The sequence below is a fragment of the Panthera leo genome, chromosome E3 (genome assembly GCF_018350215.1).
Source record: "Panthera leo isolate Ple1 chromosome E3, P.leo_Ple1_pat1.1, whole genome shotgun sequence".
In the NCBI taxonomy this organism is placed as follows: domain Eukaryota; kingdom Metazoa; phylum Chordata; class Mammalia; order Carnivora; family Felidae; genus Panthera; species Panthera leo.
The window spans coordinates 17063369-17076254 of NC_056694.1; the positions used below are offsets into that span (position 1 = coordinate 17063369).

Genomic DNA, 12886 nt, shown 5'->3' on the forward strand with positions numbered 1-12886 from the left:
GAGTATCCAATGGAAAAAAGATAGTATCTTTAACAAATGGTGCTGGAAGAACTGGACAGCAAGCAACATGCAGAAGAATGAAACTGGACCACTTTCTTACACCATACACAAAAATAAACTCAAAATGAATGAAAGACCTAAATGTGAGACAGGAAACTATCAAAACTCTAGAGGAGAAAACAGGCAACAACCTCTTTGACCTCAGCCGCAGTAATTTCTTGCTTGACACATCTCCAAAGGCAAGAGAATTAAAAGCAAAAGTGAAGTATTGGGACCTCATCAAGATAAATAGCTCTGCACTGCAAAGGAAACAATCAACCAAACTAAAAGGCAACTGACAGAATGGGAAAAGATATTTGCAAATGACATACCAGATAAGGACTTAGCATCCAAAATCTGTAAAGAACTTACCAAATTCAACACCCAAAAAATAAATAATCCAATCAAGAAATGGGCAGAAGACATGAATAGAGACTTTTCCATAGAAGACATCCAGATGGCAAAAAGACACATGAAAAGATGCTCAACACACTCATCATCAGGGAAATACAAATCAAAACCACACTGAGATACCACCTCACACTGGTCAGAGTGGCTAAAATTAACAACTCAGGAAACAACAGATGCTGGCGAGGATGTGGAGAAACGGGAACCCTCTTGTACTGTTGGTGGGAATGCAAACTGGTGCAGCCACTCTGGAAACCAGTGTGGAGGTTCCTCAAATAATTAAAAATAGAACTGCCCTACAACCCAGGAACAGAACTACTAGGAATTTATCCAAAGGAAACAGGAGCGCTGATGCATAGGGGCACATGTACCCGTATAGCAGCTCTTATGGGTGCTATATAGCCAAATTATGGAAACAATAGCCAAATTATGGAAAGATCCTAAATGCCCATCAAGTGACGGATGGATAAAGAAGATGTGGTTTATATGTACAATGGAATGCTGCTTAGCATTGAAAAAGAATGAAATCTGGCCATTTGCAGCAACGTGGATGGAACTGAAGGGTATTATGCTAAGTGAAATAAGTCAGTCAGAGAAAGACAGATACCATATGTTCTCACTCATATGTGGATCCTGAGAAACTTAACAGAAGGCCATGGGGGAGGGGAAGGGGAAAAAAAGTTACAGAGAGGGAGGGAGGCAAACCATAAGAGCCTCTTAAATACTGAGAACAAACTGAGGGTTGATGGGGGTTGGGGGAGAGGGGAAAGTGGGTGATGGGCATTAAGGAGGGCACCTGTTGGGATGAGCACTGGGTGTTGTATGGAAACCAATTTGACAATAAATTATATTTAATAAAAAATAAATAATAAAAATAAATAAACATTTAAATTTTTTTAATTAATAAATAAAAGGTTTAAAAAGAAAAAGAAACTGACCAGAACCAGTCATGACCACTGACTGTCTCTGAGAATGCACATATGTCCAATGTATGAACTTTTGACATAGAAGGGCCTAAAACCCTACTCTCAGATCATATTATGGACACCAATCTCTGGTTGTGGATTGCATGAAAACATATGTAGAAGCTTCTCGCAGGCACAGATGACAAAATGACTTCAACCTTCCCCTACTTATTAATTTCCTTTATCTGATTTTGAAGTCATGTAGCTCCTCTCCCCTATAGCCAGACTCTTTTTTTGTTTGTTGCCTTAAAAATCTCTGACTCTCCCCCTTAGAGAAGGTGGATTTGAGGCTGGATTTCCCATCTCCTGGTTGGGCTGCCTCTCGAATAAACCCTTCCCATGCTGCGTATTCAATGTCTCAGTGACTGGCTTTGCTGTGCACTAGGCATACAGACTGAGGTTTGATTACCAAAGTATCCAAAGCCCTGATCTATAGAAACCAATAAATTCAACTCTTTCTTCTACAGAACAGTGTTTTAAACTATTTGAGGGCCAAGCTGTTTTATTTAAAGAGGAATACTTATATGGTGTGGAAAACAAAGAAATTTAAGGCAGGGTCCCCTTTCTCTCCACATTTGCAGCCTTGTGGGAATTAATTTCTGATAGTATCTCTAAAATACAATACCCAGAGTTGAACACAGCATGAGCCAAGGCAAGCTCCAGCAATATAACCATATTCATCCAACTATGATCACCCCAGTCCTCTTGGCTTACAAGAGGCTGCTAAGCAATGGTGGCACCTGCCTGAGCTCTAAACCAAGCACAGGAGTCTCTGCTGACCCCCAGCCATCAGCTGCTTTCTTCCCCAGATACCTGGCTCCCTGCCACACGACGATAAGACAGCCCTGGAGGGTAGAAGAAGGTGATTGTGGTTCCATAGGAGTCTTCACCATCATTCCACACTGTCACTTTCATATTCAGCTCCAGGGTACTCCCCACCACCAGAGTCTTCAAGCTAGTTGTTGGGGTAGAGGGCAGGAGATAATTCTGGGACTGGGGCTAGAAATGGTCTGGGGATAAAACACAGAGTGAGGAAGTAGGGAAGAAATGGGGTACAGGTTGTCTGTTTCTGAGCACAGGGTAGAAATGTTAGGGAGAGCCAGAGCAGGAGCTCCAGGTTCAAGAAGAGGGGTTGGGGAACCAGGGCAGGTCTAAGGAGTGGTAGCTCACCCTGAGAAGTCAAAGGAGATGCCAAGGTCATCCTGACAGACATGGTCAGTTCCACAATTCTTCTCAAAGGGAAGCTGAAAGGGAAGGCAAATGAGGTTTTCCCCAAGTTCTGGAGTCCACACCCTCCACTCCTTTCTGGAAGATTCCAGTACCAGGACTCACAGAGGCCACGAAGTATCGCTGAGCATCCACAGCCAAGACAGGCTGGAGGTTTCCAAAGGAAGGGATAGGTTTGCCCACCAGAGAGAAGTTGAGACGCAAGGTGATGGGGGTCACTGAGTCCTCCACACAGGCCTAGAGAATGGACATTGAAAACAGCAGTGGCTAAGGAATGCATCCTCACAGTCACTAGCTGTGTCTTGTTCCCTCATCTGTAAAATGTAAAATTTGTGTGCAATGACTATAATTCCACCATGCAGAACCTCTGCTTTGCCTATTTTCTGCCTTGAATTCCTTACCCCCAGCCTCCTACACAGCTCATTCATTCTATTCAGGATCTCCCCAAACTCTACCTGCTCAAGAGGTCTCCCCAATACCTTCTCTGCTCTCCTCCCTGACTTTATCCTTTTTTTTAATTTTTAAATGTTTATTCTCTTTTTTTTTTTTTTTTTGAAAGAGAGAGAGAGAGAGAGCAAGTGGGAGAGGGGCAGAGAGAGGGAGACACAGCATCCAAAGCAGGCTCTAGGCTCTGAGCTGTCAGCACAGAGCCTGACACAGGGCTCGAACTTATGAACCACAAGATCATGACCTGAGCTGAAGTCAGATGCTCAACCGACTGAGCCACCCAGGTGCCCCGACTTTATCTTTCTTCATAGCATTCATCACTATCTGACATCTATTATCTAGGAACTTGATTGCTTTTGGCCTTCCCCTAGAGTTTCCCATGATCATGCTGTGTCCCCAGTGCCTCAGACAAGGCCTGTCTCAGAGAAGCAGTTCCTAAAAGAATCCCAGTACATCAACCCATAGCTCTCTAAACCAGTGGTTCTATCCTAAAATCCAGCTATGTAGCCTTAGCAATTACAGGTGACCCATCCATTTATTCGTTTGCTCACTCACTCATTCAGCTAACAATGTTATGCACCTCCTGTATGCCAGGTGCTGTGCTGGGGCTGAACCACAGTGAGAATCAGAACACACTCTGTTCTTTCCCTGCCCAGCCCACTGCCAGCCTCAGAATCTCTGCCATCCCCAGGACTTCAAAGTCCCCTTACCAGGAGGAGCAACCTCACGGTCTCACAGTACTGTCTCAGCCCAAGGACTCGGATATGAGTCAGATTCCGGGCTTTTGTCTCCTCAAAGATGGCACGGGGATTCTGGCGGCCAGGGTCGAGGGTCAGGTCAAAGGTCACAGAGCTTTGGAGGTCACCTGCAGGGGAAAGGAGGGGATAAGGAGAGATGAGAGAGCCAGAAATGCCTCAGGTGGACAAGGTTCAAGGTAGGAGACAGGAGTCCTGAGCTGAGGGATTCCAAGTGTCAGGGTATCTTGGGTCAAAGAGGAGAGGACTCACCCAGCCGATTCTTGGGACTTTCATAAATACGAAGGCAGACGTTGGCATCACCCAGTGCCTTGACAGAGGCTGTCTCTTCCCGACATTCAAACACAGACCTGGCAATCTCTGCAGATGTGAATTGGATATTCATCCACACCCTGAGCACAGGTCTGGTCCTATGAGTGGAAAACTGAGCTGATGGCAGGCCCTTGATCCCAGGAAGACAACGTGGGATGGGGATTGGGAGGCTGGAGTCCTACGTGGACTTAGGATACCATCTGGAAGTGTCTGAGAAAGGCTTTCTCACCTTAGCAACACCACCTGCCCCTGGGCCCCCACAGCCAGGTCCACCAGTCCATCCAGGGTAAGGTCCTGACCCCCACTCAGTGACTGCCCAAAATACTGGAGGCTGGGGGAGAGCTGGGAGCCTGAGATCCGCTGGCGAGAAAGGGAACGGCAAGTCAAGTTGAGGGTGAGGGAAACGAGTTGGAAATTAGCAACAAGAGGAACAGGAAGGTATGAATGTGGGAGACAGAAAGAAGAGGTGAGTAGTGAAAAGATGTCACCAGAAGTGCTTAAAAAGAGGAGGTGGGGTGGGGCAATGATGACTAAAGAAAAGGAAAGATCCCTAAGACATAAGTGAAGACATGGTGATTGAAAGGCTGGCCTGGCCACATGAAAAGATGTTCAACGTCGCTCCTTATCAGGGAAATACAAATCAAAACCACACTCAGATACCACCTCACGCCAGTCAGAGTGGCCAAAATGAAGAAATCAGGAGACTATAGATGCTGGAGAGGATGTGGAGAAACAGGAACCCTCTTGCACTGTTGGTGGGAATGCAAATTGGTGCAGCCACTCTGGAAAGCAGTGTGGAGGTTCCTCAGAAAATTAAAAATAGACCTACCCTATGACCCAGCAATAGCACTGCTAGGAATTTATCCAAGGGATACAGGAGTACTGATGCATAGGGGCACCTGTACCCCAATGTTTATAGCGGCACTCTCAACAATAGCCAAATTATGGAAAGAGCCTAAATGTCCATCAACTGATGAATGGATAAAGAAATTGTGGTTTATATACACAATGGAATACTACGTGGCAATGAGAAAAAATGAAATATGGCCTTTTGTAGCAACATGGATGGAACTGGAGAGTGTGATGCTAAGTGAAATAAGCCATACAGAGAAAGACAGATACCATATGGTTTCACTCTTATGTGGATCCTGAGAAACATAACAGAAACCCATGGGGGAGGGGAAGGAAAAAAAAAAAAACAAAAGAGGTTAGAGTGGGAGAGAGCCAAAGCATAAGAGACTGTTAAAAACTGAGAACAAACTGAGGGTTGATGGGGGGTAGGAGGGAGGGCAGGGTGGGAGGGAGGGCAGGGTGGGTGATGGGTATTGAGGAGGGCACCTTTTGGGATGAGCACTGGGTGTTGTATGGAAACCAATTTGACAGTAAATTTCATATATTAAAAAATAAAAAAAAAAAAAAAAAAAAAAAAAAAAAAAAAAAGAAAGGCTGGCCTGGCGACCTGGGTCTCATTCATTCATTAATTTACTTAGTCTCAGGTTCAATTATGGAGCCTCCACTCATGAGCATGAGGCCTTGGGCCAGGATCTGATCTTACTGTGCCTCAGTTTCCTCATGCTTCATATGGGGATAATAATACCTCAGAGTTTAGCTGTGAGTAGTAAATGAATTAATGCATATAGTTCTTTGAACAGCACCTGGAAAAGTCACTAGTCAGTTACTGATTATGATGAGTATTAGGGCTAAATGGGACCTCAGAGCTCATCTGACCCCACCTCCTACTTTTCAGACAGTGCCAAGGCCACATGACCTTTAAGAGATCAGCTCCATATCTGAAATCAGATCCTCTGACACCATGCCCAAGGCCCCTTTTTGCTCCCAAGGGCGACCATATCTCTTCAGAGGACAAGGGATGGGAAGTGGCTGTACCCATAATAAAATGCTCTGGAAACTTGCCTCCCCTGTGCATTCCTTCTCTTTTATTTCCATTGCCCCTGTAATGACAAATCCCTTGAAGAATGTGTCCTTTAAAATCTCTGGACACTGCTGGGACTGGAAGACATTAAGCATAGTCATATTAAATAAAGAGTAATTTACCAATTACTAAGGGTGTCTAGAAAGGAAGAGGCAGGAAGTGATATACAAACCCAGTCAAATGGCTTCATGCTCAAGAAAACTGATCTTACCACCATATCCTCAGGTTTGTGTGGGGCCCAGTGGGAACAGGGTAAGTCCTTCCCAGTCAAGTATGTTGTGGGATACATCATGGTGGGAAGGAGGAAAATCATGGTGGGCCAGCAAATCTGGAAAGGTCTCCTCTTAGAGTCCTTATACCCTCTTGGGTATAACTCAAGTGATATTTGCAATTGAGATTTTTCATAGATATGCTTCTAAGCAGCTGTAGCAACGTGAAGTTAAACAGGTGGTGTGGAATGAATGCAGTTTCTTGACATCTGGTGTTATTGTCAACAAAGCCTTTCACCCTCTTCTTAAACTTCCAAGTTCTTTAGTGGCGCCTGGGTGGGTCAGTAGATTAAGCGTCTGACTCCTGATTTCAGCTCAGGTCATGATCTGCTAGCTTGTAGCAATGCAGAACCTGCTTGGGATTATCTCTCTACCTCTCTCTGTCTGCCCCTCTACTACTAGCACACCCTCACTCTTGCTCTCTCTCAAAATGAATAAGTAAACTTAAAAAAAAATTCCAAGTTATTTAGAACCCCTCCCATTGTTAAACTGTATTAACAATAGTTGATTATAATACTGTAACACCAATTATATGCCAGGCACATGTGTATATTTATACTATGTATGTACTCTATATGTACTAACTCATTTAATCCTCACAGAAGCAGCCAAGTGAGGTTGGTTCTCTTATTATCACCATTTTACAGATGAGGAAACTGAACACAGAGAGATTGTAATGACTAAGACCATGTAGCTGGGAAGTAACAGAACTGTAGAGACCTTCTTTGACATTTTTGTTGTAACAACTTTTTGAGATATAGTTCACACACCATACAATTTACTCTTTTAAAGCATACAAGTCAGTGGTTTTAGGATGTTCTCAGAGTTATGCTACCATCACCAAATCAATGTTAGAACATTTTGATCACCCCCCAAGAAAACCCATACCCCTTATCACCCACACCCATGTTCCTCATTTTCCTCCATTGCCAGTCCCTGACAACCCCCAATCTACTTTCTATCTCTGTGGATTTACCTATTCTGGACATTTCATATAAATGGAATCATACAATATGTGCCCTTTTGTTTCTGGCTTCTCTTTACTTAGCATTATGTTTTCAAGCTTCATCCATGTTGTAGCAAATACTAGTATTTCATTCCTTTCATGGCCAAGTAATATTCCATCATATAGGTATTTATTTACAACAGAATTTATCTGCTCATCAGTTAATGGATATTTGGATTATTTCCATATTTTGGATATTATGAATAATGCCCCTATGAACATTGATGTATAACTTTTTGTGTGGACATAAGGTTTCAATTCTCTTGGGTGGAATTGCTGAGTCATACAGTAACTCTACGTACAACCTTTTGAGGAACTGCCAGATGTGTTCCAAAGTAGCTGCAGCATTTTACATTCACACCAGCAGTGTTTACAGATACCAAACATTCAACATTCTCACCAACACTACTTATGATCTATCTTTTTATTCTAGCCATGCCAGTGGCTGTGAAATGGTATCTCACAGTGGTTTTGATTTGCTGATGACTGATGACTAATGATGTTTGACATCTTTTCATGTGCATATTGGTCCTTTGTATATCATCTTTGGAGACATGTCTATTCAAATCCTTTGCCTATTTTTTAATTGAGGCTTTCTTTAACTTTTGCCATGAGAAGAAACCCTCCCTTTTCAGGAGAACCTGCCCCAAGGATGAAGTACTCCTGCCTAGACAGATATTTGGCAGGATTACTAATGACATGAGGAAATAGTCATAAAGCATCAAAGGAGAAGGGGTGAATAGACAGGCACACAGAGGCAGCCCAACCTAAACTGGCAACAGGGAGCCACCAAGAGAGCCAGCACTGGGTTAGAAGTCAGGAAATTGAAGCCTCCCTCATCACCATTCCTAATCCACAATAAACCTTGGACAAATCACTGATTTTCTCCATGCCCCAGATTTCATCTCTAACATAGGTTTGCTAATGCCTGGCTTATGTACCTTGTAAAGCTGCTGGGGGATTAACAGGTCTGGATAGAGAGCTCACTCAAGAATCAAGTCCTAGATTTACACAGGAGAAGATGGTGGCATAGGAGGACACTGGGCTCACTGCGTCCTGCTGGTCACTTGAATTCCACCCACATCTGCCTAAATAACCCAGAAAACCGCCAGAAGACTAGCAGAACGGACTCCCCGGAGCCAAGCATAGACAAGAGGTCCACGGAAGAGGGTAGGAAGGGTAGAGAGGCGGTGTGTGCTACACGGACTGGTGGGAGGGAGCCAGGACGGTGGAGGGGCAGCCTGCCTGGCAAGGTGGAATCCCCTAGTCTGGCTTGAAAAAGTGGAGGGGCCAGACTGCGTGAGTTCTGACAGCCAGTGGGACTTAACATCTGGAATGTTATAAGTCACCAGCTCGGCTCAGAGAGCAGGAGGGCGAGAGGACACCAGGAGGGAGAGGTGTTGAGCCCTGGAAGACAGAGCTCAGCTCAGCAGGGAACAAAGGCACTGGCCAGCGCCATCTCTCCCTCCCATCCCCCAGCCGAAATTCCAAAGGGAACCATTCCCTGTCACTGAAATTGCTTGCACCACGCAAACACCCAATGCTGTGCCTCTGTGGATCCATCCCTTCGACGGGTCTGCCTGCCTCCCTCCCAGTGCTGCAGGGCCCCTTGTGCAGGGGAACACTGATAGCAAAGTGAGCTAAGCCTGCCCCTCCCACCCCTGTACACCTAGGGGATCCACCCCAGCTAATATGCCAGATCCCATCAAAGCAGCACCACAAGCCTGGCAGTGTGCAAGTAGCCCAGACAGGGGCCACACCACTCCACAGTGAGTCCTGCCCCTGGGAGAGCAGAACATAAAGTACACACCAGTCTGACTGTGGCCCCAGCGGTGGGCTGGGGACAGACATGAGGTCTGACTGTGGCCCCACCCACCAACTCAAGTTACTCCAGACAGCACAGGGGAAGTGCCCTGCAGTTCTGCGCCACTCCAGGGACTATCCAAAATGATGAAATGGAAGAATTCTCCTCAAAAGAAACTCCAGGTAATAGCAACATCTAATGAATTGACCAAAAATGATTTAAGCAATATAACAGAACAAGAATTTAGAATAATCATCATAAAATTAATCGCTGGGTTTGTAAAAAGTATAAAGGACAACAGAGAATCTATTGCTACAGAGATCAAGGGACTAAGAAACAGTCATGAGAGCTAAAAAAAAAAAAAATGCTATAAATGAGGTGCAAAATAAAATGGAGGCGACCACAGCTCGGATTGAAGAGGCAGAGGAGAGAATAGGTGAATTAGAAGATAAAACTATGGAAAAAGAAGAAGCTGAGAAAAAGGGAAATTAAAAAATCCACGACTATGAGGTGAAAATGCAATGAAACGGAACAATACCCTTATAATAGGAATTCCAGAAGAGAGAGAGAAAGGGGCTGAAGGTGTACTTGAACAAATCATAGCTGGGAACTTCCCTGATCTGGGGAAGGAAAAAGGCATTGAAATCTAAGAGGCACAGAGAACTCCCTTCAGACATAACTTAAATCGATCTTCTGCATGACATATCATGGTGAAACTGGCAAAATACAAGGATAAAGAGAAAATTCTGAAAGCAGCTAATGCTAAATAGGCTCTAACTTACAAAGGTAGACAGTAGCAGAGAATAGTAGCAGACCTATCTACTGAAATTTGGCAGGCCAGAAAAGAATGGCAGGAAATCTTCAATGTGATGAACAGAAAAAAATATGCAGCTGAGAATCCTTTATCCAGCAAGTCTGTCATTCAGAACAAAAGGAGAGATAAAGGTTTTCCCAAACAAACAAAAACTGAAGGAATTCATCACCACTAAACCATCCTTACAAGAGATCCTAAGGGGGATTCTGTGAGTGAAATGATGCAAGAACCACAAAAGACCAGAAAAATTACTACAAGCATAAAACCTACAAACATCACAATGACTCTGAACCTATATGTTTCAATAATAACACTGAATGTAAATGGACTAAATGCTCCAACCAAAAGACATAGGGTATCAGAATGGATAAAAAAACAAGACCCATCTATTTGCTGTCTACAAGAGACTCATTTTAGACCTGAGGAGGTCAGGTCCATTCATGCTACTGGAAGTCAAAAGAAAGCTGGAGTAGCCATACTTATATCAGACAAACTAGAATTAAATTAAAGGCTGTAACAAGAGATGAAGAAGGGCATTATACAATAACTACAGGGTCTATCCATCAGGAAGAGCTAACAATTATAAATGTCTATGCACCAAATACGGGAACCCCCAAATATATAAAACAATTAATCACAAACATAAGCAACCTTATTGATAATAATGTGGTAATTGCAGGGGACTTTAACACCCCACTTACAGAAAAGGATAGATCATCTAGACACACGGTCAATAAAGAAACAAGGACCCTGAGTGATACATTGGATCAGATGGACTTGACAGATATATTTAGAACTCTGCATCCCAAAGCAACACAATATACTTTCTTCTTGAGTGCACATGGAACATTCTCCAAGAGAGATCACATACTGGGTCACAAAACAGCCCTTCATAAGTATACAAGAATTGAAAGCATACCATGCATACTTTCAGACCACAATGCTATGAAGCTTGAAATCAACCACAGGAAAAAGTCTGGAAAACCTCCAAAAGCATGGAGGTTAAAGAACACCCTACTAAAGAAGGAATGGGTCAACCAGGCAATTAGAGAAGAAATTAAAAAATATATGGAAACAAATGAAAATGAAAATACAACGATACTAATGCTTTGGGATGCAGCGAAGGCAGTCCTGAGAGGAAAATGCATTGCAATCCAGGCCTATCTCAAGAAACAAGAAAAATCCCAAATACAAAATCTAACAGCACACCTAAAAGAAATAGAAGCAGAACAGCAAAGACACCCCAAACCCAGCAGAAGAAGAGAAATAATAAAGATCAGAGCAGAAATAAACAATATAGAATCTAAAAAAAAACTGTAGAGCAGATCAATGAAACCAAGAGTTGGTTTTTTGAAAAAATAAACAAAATTGACAAACCTCTAGCCAGGCTTCTCAAAAAGAAAAGGGAGATGACCCAAATAGATAAAATCATGAATGAAAATGGAATTATTACAACCAATCCCTCAGAAATACAAGCAATTATCAGGGAATATTATGAAAAATTATATGCCAACAAACTGGACAACCTGGAAGAAATGGACAAATTCCTAAGCACCCACACACTTCCAAAACTCAAACAGGAAGAAATAGAAAACTTGAACAGACCCATAACCAGCGAAGACATTGAATCGGTTATCAAAAATCTCCCAACAAATAAGAGTCCAGGACCAGATGGCTTCCCTGGGGAGTTCTACCACACATTTAAAGCAGAGATAATACCTATCCTTCTCAAGCTTTTCCAAAATAGAAACAGAAGAAAAACTTCCAGACTCATTCTATGAAGCCAGCATTACTTTGATTCCCAAACCAGACAGAGACCCAGCAAAAAAAGAGAACTACAGGCCAATATCCCTGATGAATATGGATGCAAAAATTCTCATCAAGATACTAGCAAATCGAATTCAACAGCATATAAAAAGAATTATTCACCATGATCAAGTGGGATTCATTCCTGGGCTGCAGGTCTGGTTCAACATTCCCGAATCAATCAATGTGATACATCACATTAATAAAAGAAAGGTAAGAACCATATTATCCTGTCAATCAATGCAGACAAAGCATTTGACAAAATTCAGCATCCTTTCTTAATAAAAACCCTCTAGAAAGTCAGGATACAAGGAATATACTTAAACATCATAAAACCATTTATGAAAAGCCCACAGCTAATATCATCCTCAATGGGGAAAAACTGAGAGCTTTCCCCCTGAGATCAGGAACATGACAGGGATGTCCACTCTCACCGCTGTTGTTTAATATAGTGTTGGGAGTGCTAGCATCAGCAATCAGACAACAAAAGGAAATCAAAGGCATCAAAATTGGCAATGATGAAGTCAAGCTTTCACTTTTTGCAGATGACATGATAGTATGCATGGAAAACCTGATAGATGCAACCAAAAGTCTGCTACAACTGATACATGAATTCAGCAAAGTCGCAGGATACAAAATCAATGTACAGAAATCAGTTGTATTCTTATACACTAATAATGAAGCAACAGAAAGACAAATAAAGAAACTGATCCCATTCACAACTGCACCAAGAACCATAAAATACCTAGGAATAAACTTAACCAAAGATGTAAAAGATCTGTATGCTGAAAACTTTAGAAAGCTTATGAAGGAAATTGAAGAAGATATAAAGGATTGGAAAAAGATTCCGTGCTCATGGATTGCAAGAATAAATATTGTTAAAATGTCAATACTACCCAAAGCTATCTACACATTCAATGCAATCCCAATCAAAATTGCACCAGCACTCTTCTCGAAGCTAGAACAAGCAATCCTAAAATTTGTATGGAACTACAAAAGGCCCCGAGTAGCCAAAGTAATTTTGAAGAAGACCAAAGCGGCAGGCATCACAATCCCAGAATTCAGCCTCTACTACAAATCTGTAATCATCAAGACAGCATG

The 12886-nt window shown here is 42.7% G+C and overlaps 1 protein-coding gene across 3 annotated transcripts in view; it reads right to left on the bottom strand.

Annotated features, from left to right (window-relative positions):
• Window positions 1–12886, bottom strand: part of LOC122209506 (integrin alpha-X-like) — a 46503-nt gene that overhangs the window by 22754 nt on the left and 10863 nt on the right. For all 3 annotated transcript variants that reach the window (XM_042921390.1, XM_042921391.1, XM_042921389.1), the window contains exons 15-20: window positions 4383–4513; window positions 4094–4251; window positions 3797–3951; window positions 2745–2876; window positions 2583–2656; window positions 2226–2367 (exon numbers count right to left, since the gene is read on the bottom strand). In XM_042921390.1, coding sequence (XP_042777324.1) covers window positions 2226–2367; window positions 2583–2656; window positions 2745–2876; window positions 3797–3951; window positions 4094–4251; window positions 4383–4513 — 792 coding nt within the window. The remainder of the gene's footprint in view (window positions 1–2225; window positions 2368–2582; window positions 2657–2744; window positions 2877–3796; window positions 3952–4093; window positions 4252–4382; window positions 4514–12886) is intronic.